Source organism: Prinia subflava, chromosome 11 (genome assembly GCF_021018805.1).
Source record: "Prinia subflava isolate CZ2003 ecotype Zambia chromosome 11, Cam_Psub_1.2, whole genome shotgun sequence".
In the NCBI taxonomy this organism is placed as follows: Eukaryota; Metazoa; Chordata; class Aves; order Passeriformes; family Cisticolidae; genus Prinia; species Prinia subflava.
In genome coordinates, this window is record NC_086257.1 from 4,120,151 (window position 1) to 4,144,570 (window position 24,420).

The following is a 24,420-nucleotide window of genomic DNA, read 5'->3' on the forward strand; positions in this document are numbered from 1 at the left end:
ATGCTAATGGCACTAATCCATGCTGCTCTCAAGCTGAGGAAATACACTAAAGCTTGTTTAGTTTCTGTTTCTTGTGCATGGTGTCCAAACTGTTCCTGCAGCCAGTAAGGTTCTTAAAATCCTCAGCTGTCTCACAAACAGAGCAGTAACTAGTAAGGACAAACAGAATTGTCTTGTAGCAATTTTTTTGTTTGGAAGAGTGGGGAAAATAAAAGGTTGAGCTTCCAGAATATTTTGCATTACCTTTATGGATGCTCCTTTTACTATAACAGTAGTATTTCTTTTAAAATGTTCTTGATAAAAGAGAAAAAATGGTGGGAAGTTAATATTGAGTAAACCCCCTTAAATAGGTAGGTAAGAGCGACAGAAATAGCATGGAAGGGAAAAAAAGCATTGGACCTTTTCATGTTTTGCAGACTTACTGCAATCCTGCAGCCTGGCTCCTGTCAGACTGTGGGTTTTGGCATGACTCCTGCCCTCCTGCCACTGAGGCTCTGCTTTTGCTGACCTGGCTCTTCTTCTGTCCAGATGAGCTTTAAGCACAGATCAGTGGCTTTTCTATTGATGCATAAGAAATGTCAATTCAAATAGATAAGTACACTTTTTGTAAAGCAAAGGAGTTACTGCATTCAGGAAGAAATGCTACTCATCAATTACTGCTTAATTTGAATTTACTTTTGATGTTTTCATATTATATTAAATAAGAATGTAAGTTTGTATTTTTTTTCTCTTCACTTTCAGATTTGGCTGGAACCTATGAAACCTGTTATTAAACAAGTACGGAGTAAGTAGTTTTCAAAAGGAAGTTTTTCCTTAATTTGCATCTTCTTTATGTGGGTTGCTTTCACAATTACTACTTGATTTACTGGTTGTGCTTCACTGTAAAACACACATGGCAGGGGTGATAGTGGTTCCTGCTGGGGCATGCTAACCTGACATTTTAATAGGTAATATGTGGTGAGTGCAATGGAAACTTCCTGTGGGCAGGGTTCTTTCTCTGATAAATATCTGGGTAGGTTGGGTCAGCTGGTGTTAAAGTGAAATATAACACTTGCTGTGTTAGCTTTTGGAGGTTGTGTTGTCCTACCGTGAGAAGAAAAAGGAACATTTTGGCTGATTCCCATGTCAGCTTTTCCCAGGTGCTCAGGAGCAGCTTCCCTGGAAGAGCAGAGGTGGGGATGTCCCACCTGGGTGGTGGCTGCAGTGTCAGAGCCTCTGCCTGGGCTGTGAGGGGTGGTGTGTGACAGGCACTTTAAAGGCCCCAAATAGTTGAAGAATGCAGATGCTGGTTGGTTCTTCAGATGCTGAAAGATTAGATTCAGCTTTCTGTTTTTTTCTCTGTAGAACACAGTTAAGCAATTTGTTTGTTTTGTGGTTCTGACTGCAGAGGTTTTGTGGAAGAACAAGATCAGGAGGGTGTGGTGGATTCCTACTCCTTTCCAAATCTTGATTGAAATATGTTGAAAATGAGTACTGGGAAGTAGCTTTTAGCTGCACTTCTGTCTAAAATTGACTGCCGGAAAATATGAAATCATCAATTCTAGCTAATTTTCGAACTTTAAGGTCATGATTTTTGACTTATGTGAACATTGCAGAAGAGCCAAATCATCTATAAAACAAGGCTCCCTTAGGAGAGTACAGAATATTTTTGCTCTATTTTCCCTGCCAAAATGATGTTGTGAGTGTCATCTTTTTATATGCTCCTGGCTAGCAGGAATTGTGTCCCAGTCAGAAGATCTGCTGGATCATAGTTCTGCAGAGCTGCTTGGTTACTCCTTCTGTATCCTCTCCTACACTATATAAATAGTGGAAACCTGACCTTAGACCACAGTGTTCCCTGATGATACAAATATTGTTACAAAATGGTCCAAAATCATGGGGATGTATTAAAATTTATGGCTGCTTTACAGTCTACCACCACTGTTGTGTTGCCGGTGAAACTGAAAGATTTATTTAGTTTTTTTGTTAATATTAGTCTGTAAGAGCTACCAGTCAGTTGTCTGGCAAATGTTCATGTTCTGAAATCAATTTTAAATTGACTGAAATGTCCTGTTTTCTATATATTGGAGATTTTGGTTGGTTGGGTTGTTTTTTGGGTTTTTTTTTCTGTAGAATATAATGATTTTAAAGTTAAACTTCTAACTTTTAGTCCAGCAACAGGGGAACTTAGATTTTATGGGCTTTAAGTTGATCTTGCTCAAACTCATTGGTTGATGTTGCTGGTTATTGCTGTGTACCTGCAGACAGGCACTTCTGAGTCTTTGACATCCCCTCTAAAAACAAAAGTTCTTGGTTTACTCCCAGTTAGTTTTGGCTTTGTGACATCCATTGAACTTCACCTTGTGTGATAAGGTTTGGGGTTTTTAATCAATTTTAAATGAATGCAATCAGTTTTAATACTGAACCACTCCAGATGGGAAGGAGTTTGGATCCAAATTTTCAGCTTCCTAACAGGCACATGGTATCAGGTTGACATTTGGGTACCTTCTGTGAGGTGCTGCCACTTTATATAATATAGTATTGTATTCACCATTCCTGCCTGGGTAATTCTTCCTCACATCCTTTTTGTTTCTTGCTTTTGCTCAGACTTGGCTTCTTATAATAAATTCTGCATCTTGGTTAAGACTGGGCAAATGTTTCTTTTCCTGATTTGAGTGGAACTTATTCATAGAGGATAGAGAAGACTGGCTAAACAAAAAGAGGAGGCTTGTGCTACAGAAGCAAATGTGCAGTATTAGGTTTTTAATTTTTTATATTTATTACCATTTGATGTAAGTCATGCTTGAAACACTTCCAAAATTGTTCCCACATTAATACTTTCCCTTGATTGGCATCAGTAATGTGAAGGACTGTTCTGAACCTTGTGAAGGTCTTCCAGAGGCTCAGAGTGTTTTCAGAAATTTGATGTAAAGTTTTGGTCTTTTAACTGGAATCATTAAAACTATTTTTCTCACTTGGTCTGTCTCAAGCACTGTAGAATCCTTAGTCCCTGCCAAGTGTGGGCTTTCTGTGTCATTACAGGTGTTATTTCCAGCCTCCTTTCATTTCTAGATACTACACTGTAATTGGGATGTGGATTTTAGGTTTTTTTTGTTCACCAAACCTTTGGTTATTCTGGAATTGGAGGCTGGGAGCTGCTCTTGTCACAGCTATGATAGTCTGTGAGTTCTCCCAGCTACTTGTCAAAAAGCAAAGTTTGTTATTCTCTCCTTAGCAAATGAGAGGATGAGTGAAGAAATGTTTGGCCTGTGGGAATGAGGTATTCTAGAGAGAAGAAATCAGTGTCCTTTGGGGCTGATGGGGTTAAACTGGACTTCATTAAGCTTTAAGAGATCTTGGTGCTTAAAATAAATTAAAGCAGGCTGCTTGTGCTCCTGCAAGTTTGATTTATTTTAAATTTGGCTAAGTTTACTTTGAAACAGCAGTGGCACAGGGAGTCCCGGGGGCACTGCCTGGCCCTGGTGCAGAGGGTGCCTGTGGCCATCAGGGGGATGCTCAGCAGGCTCCTGTAAGCACAGCCTGCCCAGGGCTTTGCCTGCCTCTGCAATACTTGGCCTCATTTGCTTCCAGGCAGGGAAAACAATGGGAAAACAGTGGTGCCCCGTCCTGGCATGGGGAGAGACTCCTGTAGCCCACAGTAATTCCTTCAGAAATCCAGGTGAAGCAGGGATTGTGGTTCCACAGGCTGAGTTTGATGCTGCAACTGTTAATTTAGAGCATTATGGACTGCTCCCAATAGTGACCAAGGGTTCTGTTTGATTTTGAAAATTAAATTAGTTTTCTGCCTGTTACTGAGCTGTACAAGAATAGTGTTGAGAATGGGAGGAAATGGGTATTAACCAGGCACGCTGGGAGCAGGCTGCAAACACCCTTTTATCTCCATGGGGAGCCTGCTGGCATCAGTGCTGCTGCTGGAGGTGGCTGTTGGGAGCCTGTGCCTCCCTTCTGCTCCCCTTCCAGGACCCTGTCCCTGGGTCACCTCTGATGGCCTTTTCTGCACCCATGTAGCTGCTTTGGGGTATTACAGATTTCACCTTACATGAATTTTTTTCCAGCATTCAGCCTGCAGACTCACCTTGTCAGTGGTATCCAAGTTCCTCTGGAAAACAGCTGCTTTATCTCACTTGACATGAACAATCTACACCAGAGCCTGCTGTGGCTGAAATCTGGCTAGACTTCCTTTGTGTTGTTTTCTGTGCCTGTTGGCAAACAGAATATGCATGTGTTTATAAAGAACACCGGGGTTTTTTTGGGAAATGACCAACTTTTCTTCTAGGACCAAAGACCACAATGCTTCGTCTGGCTGTAAAGTTTTTCCCTCCAGACCCGGGTCAGCTGCAAGAAGAATATACGAGGTAAAGTATTTTTAGAACTACTGGACTTGCTTTATGTACTGAATTAAAAAAGTAGGAAGGCAGCACAGCTGCTTCCAAGCAAAACTGAGGTGGAAGATGAGTGAAAGAACACTTACAGTGAGTGTTACAGTTTCAGCAGACCTGTTGGCAGATGAATGTTACCAGAAAAAATGCTTTTCCAAACAGAAAACAGCACAGGTTAGGGAGTTCCAGCATCATGGTGTCAAGGGGGTCAGAGTATACAGAAAATACTATATATATATACACTATATATAGTTTATAAACAATGTCTGTAAAAAATAAATATAAAATAATCAGTACATATTTTAGTAAGTGATTTAAACTTCCAATCACACTTCACACTTGCAAACACACTGAACTGTTCACAATTTTAAGCATGCTCACCATGGGTTATTTTTGCACATTGCTAATTGCTCTGTGGTCAGTTAAGCAGCCTTGTCCACCTGTTATCACCTGGGGGCCTGGTTTGAAGTCTGTGCTTCTAACAAGGACATTACCCAAGTGTTGGTGTTTAAAGAGCTCATCTAGTGCTTTTCAGTTTCACTGCTTTTAATTGGAATTCCTCTTAGAGACATTCCTTATTATCCTTCAGATGTATTTAAGAACAAACCAGCATGACAACTGTTGCCATTGTCTCTTGTAAAGAGAAATATTTCCTTTGCACCAAGTTTTCTTATATTAACTGCTGTTTCATATAGGAAATTCATTAGGAATACAGCTTTTTAGAGGAGGAGTTGTATTTTGCCTATTTATTGAGTATTTACGGTCTGCACTTAGAGCATCTGGGTAGTTAACGATGTTGTTAATGATACTTTATTCTCTATTGTGAGTGTACTGAAGAAACTGGGAGAGCTCATCAGACATGCAGAGAGCAGAGCTTTCGAGAAGCCTTTAGTACACACTTACAGTATTTAAAAATTTAAAAAATCCCTTATCATTCAAAATGTATAACTTCTAGTATCTTTTACCTCAGGAATAAAGTTCTAAAATAAATTCTTCTTTAAAAAAGTCTTATTGCTATCTCTCAGGGTGTAATTCACTAAAGAAAAAGGATCAGTCTGTCAGTTTGAGGGTATATAGCAGTGAGTTGTTCCTGTTTACTGGAGTCCTTACTGTATCTTCTTCCAAGTAGAAGGAACAGCATACAAAACTGTTAAACAGAAATGATTCCTCTTTAACAACTGAATGGGAAATATTTTAGTTGAACTAATACAGCAGTGTAAGAAAAGTAAATTGAACTTCTTACTGTCTTTGTAGGCTGCTAATATAGTTGTGGAAAATACAACTGCTGAGTAGATTGCTTGAGTGCTAACAGAAATGCTTACCCGTTTTCCTAACAAAACACTGGAATCAGTGATGTTCTTCCATCTTTTTTTCTAATAGATAAGATGACTTGAGTGTTCAGATCACTTGAGTGTTCTTGAAGTCTCTTTCCAGTTAAAAGTGACAGCTGCTGCCACTGCACAGACAAAGCCTGCTTAAAACATGGTTTTCCTTCTCCTTCCTTGTTCCTGTGAGTCTTCTTGTGCTGATAAATTGCACTGGAGTAGTCACAGGTTATTTTGGTTTGGTTTGAACCTCTTGGCAGCCAGGCTGTTGTGTTGCTCTTTGGAGAGCAGAAGGATCAGGAGAAGCTGCTTTTACAACCTCCTGCTCAGTTGTTCTGTTGTGCTCTCATGTGTCAGGACGGTCTGTGTAACTCCAGCCCTTGCACCTCTCCTCCAGGTACCTGTTTGCATTGCAAATCAAGAGGGACCTGGCAGAGGAGAGACTGACCTGCAGTGACAACACGGCTGCTCTGCTGGTGTCCCACCTTCTGCAGTGTGAGTATCCCAGCCGGGCTGACACTGCTCATGGTGCCGGTGCTAACACACAATAAATCACACGTAGAAGCTTTTGGTAACTAAAGGAAGTCTCTGCCTCACAGTATTTCCTTCTCCACACACTGTAAATATGCTGGTTTTTAACCCTGGGATGGTCATCAGGGCTGGTGTGGGGAGGAGCAGCTGGTGCTTGTGTATGAGGTTAATTTGGCTTCAGGGGAGTAGTACAAACCCAGCCCCTTGCTGTTTGTTTCCCTGGCTCTGCAAGCTCTGTTGCCAGCACTCCCCATCTTCCAGACAACTGTTCCCACCTGTCTAGGTGCTCTCTTGGCTTCAATTCTCACTTTCCCTGTGCCTGGGAGGGGATGGCTGTACAGGATCTGGGCTGGAATACAGCTCAGAACCATGCTGGAACAGGTTCTGCAGCGGGGCTGTCAGCAGCTCCTCCTCGCTGGGACTGCAAATGGAAATGGGAAGCAATTGATTTGGAAGCACTCCACACTGCTGCTGGCTCAGTCTGTACATGCTTAAAGACCTAAAATGTGGCCTTTGAGACAAGGGGGTTGGAAACCTTGAGTGAGTTCAGACACCAAATTGCTGGGGCAGCAGCTGAAGTGTTCTGAGGTCTGCAGCTTGACCTGCAGACAGGGCCTTTGGTAGCTCTCTGCTCATCAATGATGCTTCTTCACATGTGCACTCTAAGTAGTTATTTGTTCTCTAATTCTGCAATGCAATGTAATAATGGAGTTGTAATAGTGTTACTTCTGGTGATTTTATTGGAAGAGCAAATCTATCCTGTGTGTGTGCCATCAGTGAGTAGCACCATTAAAACCTGCTCAGGGTTTTCCAGCTCTGTGGAGCTGATGAGAGAATCTCACTGTCAGGCCTTGCTTAGCCAGATCCTGCTGTTCTGCAAAAGGGGCTGTGAGAAAGAACAGGTTTATTTTCAACAGAAATTATTTTACAAAAGCACCTTTCAGTATTTTTTACTCGTTCTTGCATGTGCTGGCTAGATTTTGAACAGGATTTGCTGTGTTCTTGTTAAGAACAAGTCCATTCCTTTCTCTGACAGTAGCTGGTGGCAGATGCCCTCAGACACAGAGCAACTCTTCCTTTGCTGCATCCATCCCATAATCACTGCACACACACCATCACAGACTGACTCTGCATCTGTGTTTGGTTGCCCTTCTATTTGTCTGATGTTTGAATTTGCTTATATTTTTGGCATCCTTCACAGAAATGAGCTGCTCAGCTTAGTTTTTGGGAAGCTTTTAGGACAACACGTGTACTTTTATCTTTTAAAACCTTTTGGTTTTGAATTTAATATTGCAACGTCTTTTTTTTTTTTAATCAGAAATAGTGAACAACTTCTTAAAATTTATTTATTCAACTTGTAATTTTTAGATACATTTGCCACATGTTCTGCCTGCCTTGAGCTTTTGCATTCCAAGCCAAAGACTTCTGATCGTTCTGTGTTGTATCAGGTGGAAGCTGTTCTGCACTTTACAATAATGCGTTTTTCTTCTGTAAATCTTCCTAAATTCACAATATTGCATATGAAAGACATGGATATGTGAAGGGGAGACCAAAATTCCAGATGTAATTTGCCATCTTCCTGAGTAGACTTGTCTATTACTATTTTACATATATGTGGTGAAAAATAAATTGAAATATGCTATTTGGTATAAAGTATCTGTAAAGAAGAAATGTTCAGACCACCTCACAGATCTTCTGCAAATCTCACATCTTTCACCCTTAAGGAGTCTAAATTTTCCAGACAATGTTCAAATACTACTGTAATCCCCAGGAAGTCAGCTTGGGATAAATGAGAGTTTGGTGAAATGAAGCTGTATACAAAGAATCATGCACAAATTTGAAGCACTTAAAGGCTCTTTGTAATTCCTTACCAAGTATTTTCTGTCACTGTTCCTTTTCCATTGTTTCTTTTTACTCTGACATTGTTTTGTTTTCTGTCGTAGCTGAAATAGGAGATTTTGATGAATCCGAAGATCGAGAACACCTTAAAACAAACCAGTATTTGCCAAACCAGGAAAAGCTTGAAGGGAAGATCCTGGAGTTCCACAGGAAGCATGTGTAAGTGAGGATTAATATAAAGCACTAAGGTAACCCCTGGGCAGCAGATGGCCTTGCCTGTGGGAGGTTGAGCAGTGACGTGATGACCTTAAGAGAGTGTAAATTAAACACAATTTACCTTGAGCAAGAAAAGTTTGGTGCAGCAATAATTACACAGTCAGGATGGAGTTGTTGGGCAGTAGTTTTTCTCAAGTGATTTTTGCAGTGTGCCTTTAATAAGGTGCCAGAGAAAGCTTACATGTAATAATGGGTTTAGGCAAAATAATTCTTCAGAATTTCCATCCTACGAAGTTTAAGCTCAGTTTTTCCAGCATATGCAGAGCTTTTGCTTTTGTCTAAAAAATTAGAAATCAATTGCATCATATTTTTTTGCTACACATTAAGTATAAGGGAGATGGAGAAGGATGAAGGGAGTGGGGAAGAAATAACTTCCATCAGAATTCATGCAATACCTTATCTTACAGCTGGGTATTTTTGAAATAAGGGAAGATTATTGGTGACAGAGAAACTCTGCCACAAATATAAAATTAGTTCCAACATGGAGTCAGGAACTGCAGGAACTTATTTTTCTGTAATTTTCAAGATCTTGCATGTTAGGATTTAGCAATTTGAAGATCTTTTATAAATTGTGAATGTCCACTGGCATTTTATTGTGCATGGTTCTGTGTTTTAATCCAAACTTAGATTTCCCTTTGCTCCCTGTGGACTCGTGGATTGTTGCTGACTGATTTTCTTTTAAGACAAAGCAAAGGTTTTTCAGGGCAGCATATGTGTTTAAAGACACATCCTGTAGTTTTGGAAAATTAGTTCCTGGGAATTTTGGTAATTAACTATTTGCTATTTATGATCAGTCATTTTAACTTGTTCTGAAATTATTGCTGAGGATGAAATTTCAGCTTTGTTGATTCTTCAGGAAATCAGGTGGTTACTTTTTTCTGCTTTTGAACCTTTGAGGTGCATGTGGAAATGATGAAGAAACAAAAGAAATGTTTTTAAGTAATTTAAAGTAATTCTGAAGTACATTAAAACATATGCTAGGGTTCCTCACCTTGGGAGAAGGTAGGTGGAGGAAGGAAACCATTCATTTCATTATTTTTCTCTTGTCTGAAGAAAAGTGCTGAAATAATTTGTAATTTCAAAGCAAATTAAAAGGGGGAACATAATTTTCACAGAACTTGTAGCAACACTGATGCTACTGCAAGGTGCTGTGGAGTCTCAAGCTACAAATGGGTCAGGCAAGGTTTTGATGACACCATGCTGGGTAGGCTGATGGCTCTCAAATTTGAGGTGAAATGTGGGATTTTTAGGTCTAAGTACCCCCAGAGCATGGACAGAACAGGCCAGTGTTAGTCACACACCAGGATTCTGTTGAGGTGCTTCTGTTTGTGGGGAATTTCCCTGGTTTGCTTCTGGTGATGGAAGGGTTGTGACTTGTCTTCTGAGACAGGGACTGGTAGTTTTGTTAAATAGATTTGAGCTTTTTTTTTAAAACAAGTTACTTCTAGTCATTGGTTACAGTAAGGAAAGTTTCTATTTTTGCCTATCAGAAAGGAATCAGAGGAAGGTTAATAGGTGAAGATTCCTTGCTTCATAAATATAATTTCCAGAAGTAGTTTAATGAGAATTGCATTTCATACAGCCATATTATTAAAATGATTGTCAATCTTATTTTAAGGCAGTGTTTTAGAAGTGTACATACAAGCCATGCTCAGAGGCACGAAATTAGAAAAGGTTACCTTTGATTATTAGCAATACCTGGGTACCTTGAAGGCACATTTCAAATTTCCCCCGTGTCTTTGGAAACATTTTGGTTAGAGACATGTCATTTCTCAAGCAGTGCAGTCTTAAATTTAACTGTGGCTTCCATGGTTTAACCCCAGCTCAGCCCCAGCTGCTGCTGGCTCCCCCTTGGTGGCTTGGGGGACAGATGTGGAAGGGTGAAAGTGGGAAAATTCTCACCTTGAGGTACAGACAATTTAAATAAAAGCAAAAGCCACACACACATGCAAAGCAAAACCAGGGATTCTTTCCTTACTTCCCACTGGCAGGCAGGTGTTGAGGCATCCTCAGGAAAGCAGGATCCCATCATGGGTAGCAGTGACTTGGGCAAACAAGAGCACCACTCCAAAGGTCCTCCCTTCCTCCCCCTTCCCCCAGGTTTGTATGCTGAGCACCATATGGGATGGAATATCCTTGGGGTCACTTGGGATCAGCTGTCCTGGCTGTGCTCCCTGCCAGCCCCTCCCTGCTGGAGCTGTGTGTGGAGCAGAAAAGGCCTGGGCTCTGCGTGAGCTTTGCTGGGCAATAAGGAAAACACCCCTGGGTTATCAGCGTGTTCCCAGTTCAAATAGAAATCTCAGCCCAGTACCAGCTACTGGGAGGAAAATGAACTCCAGCCCAAACCAGCACACACATCCCTTCCCTCTTCCCTTGCTCAGGGAATATTGACTCTTTCCCATCTTCAGCAGCTGAGGAGGGTTTCAAGTTTTCTCAGTGTAGACATTTTTCCTCATTTCTGTTCCTAGGAGCAGGGACCTGGGCATTTGGCTTTTTCCTGTGCACAGTGCAGTTGGACAGACAAAAATGTTTCTCTCTCATCCTGGTGTATCATATTTTTACTTTTTCCATTTATTTTAATTTTTTATTTCCTTTAATTTACCTTATTATTCCCCCCCCCCCCTTACCTTTAGCAGACTAATATTTTTGAGGCCAGGTTGGATGGGGCTTGGAGCAGCCTGGGCTAGTGGAAGGTGTCCTTGCCCATGGCAGGGGGTGGCACTGGATGATCTTTAAGGTCCCTTCCCATCCAAACCATGCTGGGATTCTGTGATTCTTCCGCTGATGATTGCTCCTGACAGAGATTTCTTGTACAAATCAGATGTCCAGGAAGAGAAACCCATTTCCAGCAGGATGGCTCATCTCCTCCAGATTGTTTCTGTGGCACTTGCTCTCTGCCTGTTTCCATTTTTCTTTCTTTTTAATTGTTTCACTGTAGCTATTAGAAGTGGTTGAATGTCATCACCCTCAAAACAGAAAAAACAGAACTTACTTTTCCAATCCATTCTGTCAGTGGAGAATGTTGTAATTGGAAAGATGGCAATTAAATGCTTATTTTCTATTAAACATATTTTCCTTTTACATTTGTAAATACTTTCTTTTATGTACAAAAACATAGGAATATGGTTTCTATGTTTTTCAAATGTAGTAGTGATAAACAAGATAAGTTAAATTTTTGGTGCAGCACATTAGTTACAGCTTCAGCAAGAGCCTGAATTAACGTATTTTATTTCTATAGTTTATTAAAAATAAAAGCTGTATATCTTGTAGATGGTGTATTGGTGCTGGTGCAGTTAATTCCTGACACCCAGACACTCAAAATACAATGTTTTCTGCCTTGCTGTGAGTAGTAGAATACTTGCTGCAAGGTGAGTGCAGGATCCAACATGACACATTCTGCCTGTGTTCACATGTCTGCGGTTTCTTTGTCTGTACATACATAAATCAGCAAAGAAGTAGAAGATTAAATAGATTTATATTTACATTTACTGTTATCCCTCACGTCTTTTCACAACTTGTTCGCTTAGTTCTCCATGAATTTAAATTCTTTAAATTGCCTGCAAATTAGAAAAACTCCCGCTTGACACTTCATCTTGAAAGTTCAGTATTAATGACTGGGTTTAAGTGCTCTGTAAATCACCTAACACTTGACAGCATTTAATTTGAGTCCATTGCCATGGGAATATTGTATCACAACCAATATTTGTGTAGCTGGATGGTTGTAAGGAACCTCTACACTACCACCTATTGCACTGACAGCAGTTTTTGCTGGAAATACTGATATTAGTGTGTCGTCCACTGACCTGGGGAAGATTAAGTAGATTTATCTGCTTAATGCCTGAACAAAATTAGAGCAGATTGTTTTAGGGCTGGGCTGTGCAGCTAAGCCTGCAGGCAGCATCTGAGGGCAATTTCTGTTTCTGCCTCTCTTTGTACCTGTCTGTGGTACAGCCAGAGCTGCCTGGCTCTGCTCCCAGCTCCTCCACACCAGGCTCAGCCTTCTCTGCTGGGTACAGCCAGGTTGTGGGCAAGTGAACACTCTTAAAATTGGCTGGTATCTTATTTTGATTTGTTTTTCTGAGATGTGCTGTGGGTGATATCTAATGATACATGAAATAACAGTCAGTGGTTCTACATCAGTTACACCAGACTGTTCATAAGGAATTTTTAGTACTATAGAGCTCCAATTTTCTAGTTGCCATTTTTTGGTTTTGCCTTCCTTCCCTTCCAACCCTCCTTCCCAAGCTCAGCACCCTTTTTAAAAGACAAAGGCCTGCTTTCATTCTTAATGTTGCTGTATTCAGAAGAATTATAGCAGGAATTAGCGTGGGTGGGAGTTACACACAGCGCTCTCAGAGTGTAACTCAGGAAGCTCTGGCCAAAAGCAGGATTTATGATCTACCTCTTTTGTCTTGTATATATTTAATAAATAGGAACCATGGTACTCCAGCTTTTCTGACGCAGTTAAGGAATCTGTTGTGGAAATGGAAACAACAGTTGAAGCCAATATTAAAAGCACTTACTCCAGTGTTACTCCTTTCAGTAAGGGGAAATCTGCTTTACCAGTTGAAGAAGCTCTTAGACATAACTAGTACACGTAGTTGTAACTCTGCTAGAAATGCAGCTACAAGACTCTCTCTGTAGCTTGGCATTTCTGTTTCCATTTGAAATCAGGGTTTTGTGCCTCTTCCCTTTTTATTACAGGGTCACATAATACTGACGTTTGGATAAGGGTGGATTATGGACTGAGCTTGTAAAGTCAGGAATGTCACTGAATCCCTGCCTTCTGCAGCTGGCAAAATAAATTTGTGATTTCCTGCTGTAGTGTTTTAGATTCTTTGTTTTCCCCTCCAGAATGAACAAGGCAACAGTACACTGTTGAAATGCTGTTGTCAAATGTGTGTGCATTCAGCCTTACTTTCTCAGGGCATTTTGTGTATCTGTGTGTTTTACACTAAAGAGAATTTCAGTAAGTATAAAAGAAGCACTGCTTTTTCTAACAACTTCTATTTTTAAAGCTGTAGCATATGAAATAAGTTTCATAAGTGTATTCTGAATTGTAGAGACAGTTCCTGCTTGGAGTTAATATGTATTGTCATCATCCCTAGTTCTGTTAAATTCAAATATAGTAATCATTCACTTCAGTATTCTCTATTGTATTTTAAAAATATCTACATGTTGCTAAACAATTTAATCTAAGACATGACTCTAGGTAGGTAGGAGGAGGTATTTTTAAGGAGTATGACTAGAAAAGCCAGTCAAGGGAACAGGAGAATTTATTTAGTACTGATGTTATAGTTGGCACTGCATAGTACACAAAAATAGGTAATGCTAAAAATAGTTTGTCATCTGTTTTAATAAAATGAAATGCAGATTTATGGAAGGAAGAGTATTTTCTTCTTGGAAAAAAGGCCTGTAAAATTTGCTCTGTGTGTGCAGGAATCTGGTTTCAGCAGTTGTTGTTTGTAAATAGAATAATAATTTTTTAGCACCTGTGTCTTCCTTGTGTCATTACATTTATCCTAGTGAACTTACACATGGAAGTAATTTGGTATTTATTATTTCTCATCATTATCAGTAGTGATGCAGGGGGTCAGTTTATCCAGCTGTGGCTGATGCAGCCTCACTGCTCTGAGTGCCCCAGCAGGTCCTGTGCTGCTGGTGTTTCACAGAACTCCAGAGTGGGTTGGGATGGAAGGGACCTTAAAGTTAATCTTGCTTTGATCTGCTGCCATGGGCAGGGACAGCTTCCACTGTCCCTGACTGCTCCAAGCCCTGTCCAGCCTGGCCTTTGACACCTCCAGGGATGGGGCAGCCACAGCTCCTCTGGACAATCTGTGCCAGGCCTCCCCACCCTCACAGGGAACAATTCTGCTAATGTAATCATAATCTCATCTCTTTTAGTTTAAAACCATTCCCCCATGTCCAGTCACCTTCTGTCCATATAAAAAAACCCTCTCCCTCTTTTTTAAAAGCCCTTGTTAGGAACTGAAAGGCCACAGTGAACTCTCCCCAGAGCCTTCTCTTCTCCAGGTGAACACCCCCAGCTCTCCCAGCCTGGCTCCAGAGCAGAGGGGCTCCAGCCCTTGGAGCATCTCTGTGCCCTCCTCTGGTCTTGCTTCATCTTCTGGAGTGTCCACTTATGTTGAGGACCCCAGATCTGGAGGCAGCTCTGCGGTGGAGTTCCTAAGGGTTGGCACAGGAGAAGGTTCTCCTGCTTTTCCTGGTTCTCCTGGACCATGTTCTACCTAAAACTGGGTAGTAGTGTTTTCTTGCAGGGTGTTTGTAGTTCAGAGGCCCACTTGGGTGACATGCTTATGTCTGTGATAAAGACTTTTTGCTTTGTAGTGTAACTGGGGCATGATCAGCTGCAGTAGCTGGACCTGATCATCATCAATGTCTTTTTCAGCCTTAATGATTTCAGCCTAATGATTCTGCTTCATTTCCACAGCACCATTTGCTTGTTCTTGGAGGACCTTTAACTCCTTGTCAGGACCCATGAACTTATAGAGTATTTTGACTTAGAGGGAAAAGCTCTTGGCAGTACAAGTACCTGCTGAAAATGCACTACAATCTAATACACTCCCTCTCCTGGAAAAAAACAAAGGGATTGAGGAAAAAAAAGGACTGTTTTCATGCAGGAGAGCAAAATGATAGTGGTTTGATGTCAGCTAACCTGGGGAGCAGTCAGTGAGGGCTGAAACTGTGCCAGAGTCATGAGCAGTCTCTGTGTTGCTGTTTTGGACCTGGTGCAGCCTTACAGAGCAGTTTGTCCTGTCTGTGTACAGCTTCCTCTTGTTTTTAGACAGCAGATTTTGACAGCAGGTGAGGTTTCATTTTAAAGATCCTTCTCTGGATTCCTTGTCAGGGAGGGAATTATCCAGCCAAAAGCTGGGGGACTGTGTTGCACCTAGTAGTAATAGAATAATAATTTTGTGGTCCCAAAACCTGACCTGAGAAGGGTCATTCTGTTGCAATATTTGCATTGTTTCTGTTCTGCTGGCTGTGCAACTCTACCAGCTCTCACTTCTTATCTTAGTTAATGCTAGTGTGTACACAAGCAAGCAGGAGGAGCACTGTGGATTGAATTTGGATTTGTTCAACTTTATCGTTTCCAACTCAAAAAACTCAGAGCTAATTAATATCTCTCTCATCATCTCTCTTGGGATGCACTTGACATTGGCCATCAGCTGTGTCATTACAGAACTTTCAGTGTAACACATGACTTGGAGTGAAACCACCCAATTAGATGAGACACAAAATTCTCATTTAGTGCCAGAGTTCAGACTTAAGTGTGTTAGCCATGTTGGCAGCGTTGTAGAATCAGATTGTTCCTAAAACTTTCTTTTTCTTCCTCATGATAGGGGTCAAACTCCTGCTGAATCTGACTTTCAAGTGCTTGAAATTGCCCGGAAACTGGAGATGTATGGCATCAGATTCCACCTCGCCTCCGACCGTGAGGGCACCAAGATCAACCTGGCAGTTTCACACATGGGTGTGCTGGTGTTCCAGGTATGGCAGGGGTGGCAGGCTGTCTGTCCTTTGGCACGTCTTGGACTAAGTCTCTCATTTTAGCTTTAGGTGTCTCTGATGTGTTGAAAATGTAACATGTTCTGTGGTCAAGGGGTGTCATTTAAGCCCCCAAAATACTGTTTGGTGCAGCTTGTTCTTGTGCAGAGCATCAAAACCAAGTGACAGGGAAGTAGAGGGGCTTTGTTTGAAGTTAGGTGTGTGAACAGAGAAAATCATCAATTCATTTGGAACAGCCCTGGGACTAGTCTGTCATCCTGGAATTTTTGTTTGCTTTCTCTTCTTCTAGTATCCCACTGGATTTTTGCTGGGATATTGTTGCTCTTATTGTATAGATTGATTGATTGGAATGACTGGACCAATCAGTGTTACTATGTTTGTTGTATTAAAGAAGTGACTCAGTGCTCAGAGTCCTCTTTCTGAATGCAGTGATAGGGTCCTTCTCTTCCCAGAACACAGAGGCAGGTGATTTACTGAAATATTTCAGTTTGGGTGCTCAGCCTGATGTGTCTTACCTGTTCTTTGGTTGCTGTGGGGCAGCTCCTGTTGGAGGTGCATCAGCCACTGCAGTCCTGCAGTTCCTGTCAGACTGCTTGGTGGCCTCTCTTGTTTAAAGGGAGTATTGTCACCAGAACTAAAAATCCAGCTGGATGTGTCCACATACACGTCTATATACCCACAACAGAATTTTGTTTGGTACTCTGCTTTTCTGAAACTTTTCTAACATTTGATCATTCTCATTTTAATTCAGGGTAACACGAAAATCAATACCTTCAACTGGTCCAAGGTCCGTAAACTGAGCTTCAAGAGGAAAAGATTCCTTATTAAGCTCCACCCAGAGGTCTGTGTAACTTTTATTGTGCTATAGACTGGTCAGTGTTAAAAGAAATACCTGTGCTTTGTTTTATTATGAACATTTCTGGAGTTTGTGATTTTATAAAACAGGCTCAGTGGGCAGGTTTGGCTGCATCATTCAAGTGTAAACCTTTCCTTTCTCATCTCAACTTAGGATCTTTAGGTTTTGTGTTTCAATATTAGCTTGTCCTTGACACAAATTTACACACACATGAATGTGTGAAAAAAATTTAAAAATTAAAAATTAGAGAGAAAAAAATTACTAGACCCAAGTGTTTGGTGCACCCAGTCTCAGTACTTCTACTTTGAAAAAGTTGCATCCACTTTCTTGATTCAAATGAGAATTATCTGATACACCTCAGGTAGGAATAGGTGGCTGAAACTGTGTTGTTGTAGCTTAATTTTTAGGATGGTGTGATTACTTTTTCTTCATCTTTTCTACACATCTCTGTAGCATCAGTGTTATTTTCCATACTTAGCTGATTTATGGTAGATGTTTGTGATTGCAGATGTCATCAAAATTATTGTTTCCATGCTGAATGAATAGATTGCATTCAGTATTTACATTAAAATAGAGGGAAAAAACAACTTTGGACATAATATAATTTGATATATCAAGGATACCTGAGACAGGACACACTGTCTGCTCACGTACAAATGTGTATCACAAAGAAACCCTCAGAAATTTCATATGATAACTGTACTCTGACCTGCAGTATTTTCCAGTTTTGTCTAAGTTTCCAGGAGACAAGCATCAGAACTCCTAAAAAAGGAATAGTATTTTAAAATAGCTATTTCACTTAAATATTTAAATTTCTTTGAAATTTCTAAAGGTGGGTTATATTGAGCATGTTTCTGAAGTCAAGTGCTTTTTAAATACTTTTACAGTTTCAAGGTAAGCAAACATTTTTGACAGCTGTTAAATAACTTTTTACTGCATTCAGAATCACTCCCATTGTTTTAAGGCAGATGAGAAGTGACTTAGCAAAATCCTGCATCTTGCTGGAGTTCAGCTTTTTTGTTGGCATGCATTTGTGCCTTCCTTTTCTCCTTTCTGTCATTGCAGGTATTACTGAACTTTTTTTTTTTTTTTCCCCAGGGCCCATATCAAGATACATTGGAGTTTCTTTTGGGAAGTAGGGATGAGTGTAAAAACTTCTGGAAAATCTGTGTTGAGTATCACACGTTCTTTAGGCTCTTTGACCAGCCAAAGCCAAAGGCTAAAGCGGTGTTCTTCACCAGAGGGTCCTCCTTCAGATACAGGTAGGGAGAAACACAACACACTCATTGAATCCTAGAAAATGAGATCAAAAGGAAGCATTGTAAAGACATTCCCTCTCTAAATGCTCATCCCCTGTGTTTGATAACCTTTGTACTTCTGTGGGTTCACAGTGGACGAACACAGAAGCAGCTAGTGGATTATATTAAGGACAGTGGGATGAAGAGAACCCCATATGAAAGGTAAGATGAAAAAGCTTTGTAAGGCAAAACAGCTGAGATTTTCACTGTGCCCTTATTGCCTAAATTTCAGTTTTTTAATGCTGCTTGGAGACAGGCTCATTCTCAGTTATCAAATTCAAGGTAGCTAAACTAAAATGTAAAAAAATTTATTATTATTTTATGATGATGTAAGAAGCTTAGGAAAGTTTTGGTACCACATTTTGATGTCTGTGGACAATGTGGCTTAGCTGTCTGAACGTTCAGCACATACTGAAGGTTCCATGGTGTCAGTGAGGACCTGTCTGTGCCACTGCAGCTCTGCAATCAGCCAGTGGCAGAGCACGCAATGGAACTTGGAATCTGCAAGTTTGAAGCTGTGACCTTAAATACTCAGTTGTTTCTAAACATATAAATATACAAATTAAGAATATGTATTTTTGTGATAAAATTGTTTTTTCCTTACTTGGCTCTAAAGCTGTCCAGTCTAAATGTGAGAAACTCCTCCTATTCCAGATCCTAATCCAAACCACATGTGGAAAACTCTTATTCCTAATCCTAAAGATTATAGGGATTTAAAAGAAATTTTTAAAAATTTGCATTAATCTACCATTCATAAATATTGTTAATGTCTCAGACTCCAGTTGAGCTCCTTTTTCTATTTGAAAATTTGATTTTCTATTTAGTTATTGACATAGAATGAATCTAACCATGAGTGTAATGCAGGATACCACTTTTTGGAGTCTAACATACAAAATTTTATATGGTTGACCAAATTCATAAAAATTTGTACAATTCTTGCAGATTAGCTCATTCTGGTTCTGAAGGCATTCTTCTGCAGATGTTTATAAAAATACAAAGGATGGAGTTAAACTAAAATGTGCAGTTTAGTCTTCAGTTAGTATTCAGCCCCAAGTTGTTGTTGAAGTCTCCTTCAGTGGTACCAAGAGATCCCCACCAGCCAGGTGGAGGTCAGTCTCTTCTCCCACGTAACAATACAAGAGCACAAGAGGAAACAGCTCCAAGTTGTGCCATGAGAAGTTTAGGGTGGATACTGGGAGAAATTTCTTTACTGAAAGGTTGGTCAGGCACTGGCACAGGCTGCCCAGGGAGGTGTTGGAGTCACTGTCCCTGGAGATGTTAAAAAAATGTGGAGATAAAGCACTTGGGGCCATGGGTTAGTGTTGGGGGAACAGTTGGATTTGATGATCTTAGAGGCCTTTCCCGATCTTAATGATTCTCTGATTCTGTGAATGATCTGGATCTTGCTTTATTCCCCTTTTGTACATTTCTTAGGCTTGCATCATTTAATTGACAACTCCTTTGACCTTTTAAAACTTGAACTAGCTATTAACAAAACATGATAAAACAGAGCTGGAGCTGTTTCTCTTGGCTGCTGGCCTGGCCAGGAGTGATGGGGGGAGGAATGAGGCTGCTGCATGTGCTGGATGCTGACAGGCTGCTCTGTTCCACAGGAGGCACAGCAAGGTCAGAGCATCCACTCGCACCTCCAGCACAGGCGTGCCAAAGCAGGTCAGTTCTGCAGCTCTCTGGGTGGTGTGGGCAGGGACAAACAGCTTCTTGAGGTGGTACTGAAGGAGGCAACTCCCCAGAACTGCTGCCACTGTTTGCTCTCTGTCTGGCAGCACGGTTCTTTTTGTTGGTGTAACTAATTTGATAGTTGTAGCCAGCTGAGCGTGAAGTAATATTTTACTCAGAGTTCCACTAAACCGAAAAGGATGTGTTGGACTTTCTAGTATGTTGCTATTTCAGAGGATTAGTTTATCTCCAGGTACTCTCTGACTGCTCTCTGGCAGTCTCAAAGCTGTTGGAAGATGCCTTCTGCAGGACACAGCAAGTAACAATCATTTCACTAAACCTACATGTGTTACATGGGAGAGGTTAAGGAAGCATCACGGAATTTCGCTGTCATTTTGTTATTTTTCTTTGTGGGTACTTGTTCAGCTATAAAATATATGCTTTAACTTTCCATCCAGTTATCAGAATTAAGGAAAGAACCCTTGCCTTTTACATGGGATGCTGGATCAGGTTCTGTACAGTGTCAGCTGTAAAGTGAGCTCCTCTGGAGCGTATATTCCTTCTGTATATGGATGTAACTGGATGTTACATTTGTTTTTATGTATTCCAAAAACATTTTTATGTGCTATGTTTCTACTTTTTTTTTCCCTTTTAGAGTGTCCCATTCACTGAGGGCTTGAGAGCTCCAGGGTCTCCTGCCTCCACAGCAGCCCCCTTCCACTCGGTTCACTCCTTGGCCAGTCCCGCGTCGATCCTGCCCGCGTTTGCTGAGCCCGGCCCTCCCTCCTTGGACCCCCGAGCACCGTACACGAGGATTGCAGACAAAACCACTGCAGCACCAGGGGAAGAAGCGGGGAGGAAGCTGATGCAGCAGCCTGGATCTCCTGTGCTCCAAGGTGTTGGGTTTGGTAGTGTTGCAGGAAACTGTGACCCGTCTTGTCCTGTTGTTGAGAGTGGTTGCGGTGTAGGCGTAGATGTAGAGAGGAGTAGTAAGGAGAGCAGGGTTGCTGGTTGTAAAAATGACAATGATGAGGATGACTTTACCACAGGTGTACTCATTGCTGGAAAAGAGCAGCAGCATGGCAGCCGAGGTGCCCCTCTTTTCACACTGGCAAATTCCCCGTTACAGGTGTCAGAGGAGTTTATTGATGATGACCCAGCAGAAATGTCCTTTTTTGCTGGGGGCTCAGAGGCATTTTCCTATGTGTACAGTGGGTTAGAATTAAAGGGTTCTGAGTTTTCTAAGTGTCTATCAGAGTCAGCTGCTTTAACCGCAGATGCCCTCCAGCAGAACTCGGTCTCTGCTCAGTCGAGCCCTGACAGGTACTCAACCGAGGCCGTGGATATGAACATGGAAGAGGAGTTTGAGTTTGAGGAGGGGAGCGATTTCAACGGCAACGAGAGGCCATCGGACACCTCGGAGCTGTTTGAGGTGAAGGCGCAGGCGAGCAGGATGCAGAGCCTGCTGAGCCCCTCGGAAACCAGCTCCCTCATCAACAACCGCTCCGAGAGCAGCTCCCTCAACAACCTGCCGCTGAACGGGCCCTGCTCCCTGCACACCTTCGGCTCTGCCAACCACTCCGAGGCCAGCTCCATGCTCAACTTCCCCGCCTACTCCGTGCGCTCCGAGTCCAGCTCCGCCCTGCAGTTCACCGACATCATCGACCAGCTGGAGCAGCTCAGCTGCCCGCCCACCGCCACCGAGGACTCCTCCAGCACCGACACCGACTCCTGGGACTCGGGGACGGCCGCGCCCCTGGATGTGAACCTCTTCTTTAGCAACCCCTTCGCCCAAACCGCGGGGGACAGCTGCGCCTTTGACTTTCAGAATAATCTAAAAAACCTCACGCAAGAAGACTGGACAGAGAAGTCACAAATCAATTGATTGTCTTGATTTTTGTGATGGATCCCTCTGTGCTTTCCAGGCTTGGAAGTCAATAGAGTGAGATATCAGTCAATCCAGTGGCTGGATTTTAAATCACATAACATAGTTGATTTTTTTTTTAATTAGCATTCCTCTTCAGTGTCCTTCAAATCATCCATGTTTTGGTGCTGTGTTCCTGTGCATCACACTACGTCCAGAATGGGTTATAACAGGCTACGATGTTGGCAAATACTACATTTAGGAAAAAACACTGATTTCAGAGAATTTTAAGTAGCAACTGGCTCATGCAGACATCACAACTTACAGTATACTGAAGGATTTTTTCGGCTGTAAACATACCTGTAAGAGTCTCATATAATATGCTGCTCCTCCAAAATCCAAATAAAACAGTCACTTTTGCACATGCTTGTTAACCAGCAGCTGCATCCACTAAATTGTCTGTTTTCCAGCACTGTAGCAAGATCCTCATTTTGGGTTTGTTTTTGTTTCCATACTCAAAAAAACCCAAACAATCTTCAAATCATCTCTGAAGGACAGTTTTAAAAATACCAACCTATGCAACTCATCTGTGGTATGCTTTGAAGAATAAATAGACTATACCTACCTCTGGAAGGTAGTTTGGAAGAGGGAATGTGTATGCAACCAAATGGAAATAGCAGTTTCCAAACTTCTTGTGAAGAAAAGCTTATTTGCTGACTTCCAGGTGTCTTCAGCAGTCCAGCAGCAAATGTTTTGCAGCAGTTTGGAGACATACAGAGACTATAAAAGCACTTAATCCCCATCACGTTTCCCTTCTTTCTCCATTTTAATCACTCTGCATAAAAATATTCACAAATTAATTCAGAAAAATGTCCTGTATCTGTGGACGACAGCTGGTGGTAAATGTGGTGTTAGCTTTAACTTTTTCTTTAAAATATGGACTGCATTCAGAAAAATACTGTAATTTTTCTGAGAAATGGAGTTGTTAGGAGAGGTAAATAATATAGACAAAAGTTAGAGCTTCAGGGCTTTTGTAAATTTTTTAGACAGGTAACTTTGATGTGAGTCTTGAGCTATAAGTTGGTAAGTGTAATGGAAAAGACAATTGAATTGTTGCTTAACTGGTCACATTTAATTTAGCAACATTTATTGAGGCAAAACAAGAAAAGTTATGAAATGTACTTCCCAACTGCCATGGATTGTGGGGGGGAAATTCTGAGCTTCAGCCTGTAAGAGTGTTTTTTAGACAATATACAAGCAAGAATAGGAAATCCATTACACCTTATCCAAATCTTGGGATGGAAAGCATTATCTCATTCAGCCACTTGGTTTTGGGGTTCCCCTCTGCCCCATTTTCAGAGTTTCAGTTTGCAGAGAGAGTGCAGTACTAATACAGTTTGTGTCTCCAAAATAAGCAGCTTAGTTATAAACATAACTTTATGGTCAATATTAATGCTATCAGTTTAAATAAGGTCTTGATATATCATTAAAGACCTTAATCGTTTACTCAAACATTTAAAAATACTATTATTTCTCAAAATTCTGATAACTAGAACTTTGATGGAATACTTTTGAGTATATGAGGCAGAACTCAAGGAGGTAAAACCTCCTTTAGTCACCCATTTCTTCCAGGTTAGCTTTTCCAAGGTATAACTGTTCTGCACAGTGCTTGCTTTTATCCTGTGCTTGAGTGCAATGTGTGCTGTCCTATGAGAAACCTCTCCCCTTTGCCAGCAGCACAGAAAGACAAAGCACTTTGAGGACCAAGTATTAGCTCAGACCTCCAGTAATGCACTACAAAGTGCTCTTTTTTTGCTATATCTTGCTTCTGTTTTATTTCTTTCTTGTTGAATGTGTATTCTGGCTCTTGTGGGACTTTATTCAGGCCTGTGGAGATGATGTTGTGGGCTGTGGGTGTGTGGTGTGACATTTTGAAACAGGACTTGGAGGAAGTCTGCAGTGGTGTAGAGAGCTGGTGCCTTTAAGTACATTTTTAGGTGATTTGTCTGATTTCTTCCCAGAATGAACTATGTAACCTAAGGAAAAAAAAAGAAAAACCAACAAAAAGAATTCTGTCTGCAAACTCTGTAACAGGTGGTAGCATCAGGGACAAGTATATAGATAAAGATGTAGAGAAAGGCTGGTGGTGTCTTTGATCTTTTTAAAAGAGAATCAGGATTCAGCTATTACGTATAACTGCCTCTGTTTCATGTCCTGTGCCTCAATCACAAGCATTCCTTTAAATGTGTTAGAATAGGGAATAAATCCAACTAAATTCTCCTAGTTTTCAAAAGATCTTGTGAAAAAGCTGCCTGTATTTTCAATGTACAGGCTTGCCAATTTGCCTTCTTGCACCATAGTTAGCTTGAAAAGGTATCTTCAATGTTTTTCTTTCTGTATTTTAATCTATGCAGATCTTTTATTGGCAGTTCTAACTCTCAGGGATTCTCTGTTTGTTTGTTTGTTTTTAGAGAAAGCAATAAGATTCTTAATGTAGTGCCCCTCCTGTTTTCCAAAGGAATGGTAGTGACTGGGATTGCAGTCTTTTATCTTAGGGCAAGTTGTGTGGATCCACAGGTGAGGAAGAGGTGAGGGGAGCTTTGACCCTGGTACAGATCTGTTGAGATGAAGGTTTTAGGTACAGAATGAGAGTTCAGAGCTGCTGCTGTGCCCCTGTTAGTTGTATCTGTGCTGTGAGTGATAGCATAGAGCTGTCATGGTTTCCTTTTGTCCTTCACTTGATTTCCAAAGCCAAATGGCTTCTGAGGATACCTTTGTATGCTGAGCTGTGTTGTTTTGTTCAAAGTTTCCCAGACAGACACAAAAGAGCAGAAAATTTGGTTCA

The 24,420-nt window shown here is 41.1% G+C and overlaps 1 protein-coding gene across 1 annotated transcript in view; it reads left to right on the forward strand.

The window, feature by feature from the left end:
• FARP2 (FERM, ARH/RhoGEF and pleckstrin domain protein 2) overlaps nt 1–24,420 on the forward strand; it is a 73,749-nt gene that overhangs the window by 20,453 nt on the left and 28,876 nt on the right. The window contains exons 4-13 of the mRNA XM_063408488.1: nt 742–784; nt 4,277–4,355; nt 6,102–6,199; nt 8,179–8,293; nt 15,715–15,862; nt 16,632–16,721; nt 17,835–17,998; nt 18,128–18,196; nt 19,648–19,705; nt 20,367–20,607. Of these exons, the coding sequence (XP_063264558.1) occupies nt 742–784; nt 4,277–4,355; nt 6,102–6,199; nt 8,179–8,293; nt 15,715–15,862; nt 16,632–16,721; nt 17,835–17,998; nt 18,128–18,196; nt 19,648–19,705; nt 20,367–20,607 (1,105 nt within the window). The remainder of the gene's footprint in view (nt 1–741; nt 785–4,276; nt 4,356–6,101; nt 6,200–8,178; nt 8,294–15,714; nt 15,863–16,631; nt 16,722–17,834; nt 17,999–18,127; nt 18,197–19,647; nt 19,706–20,366; nt 20,608–24,420) is intronic.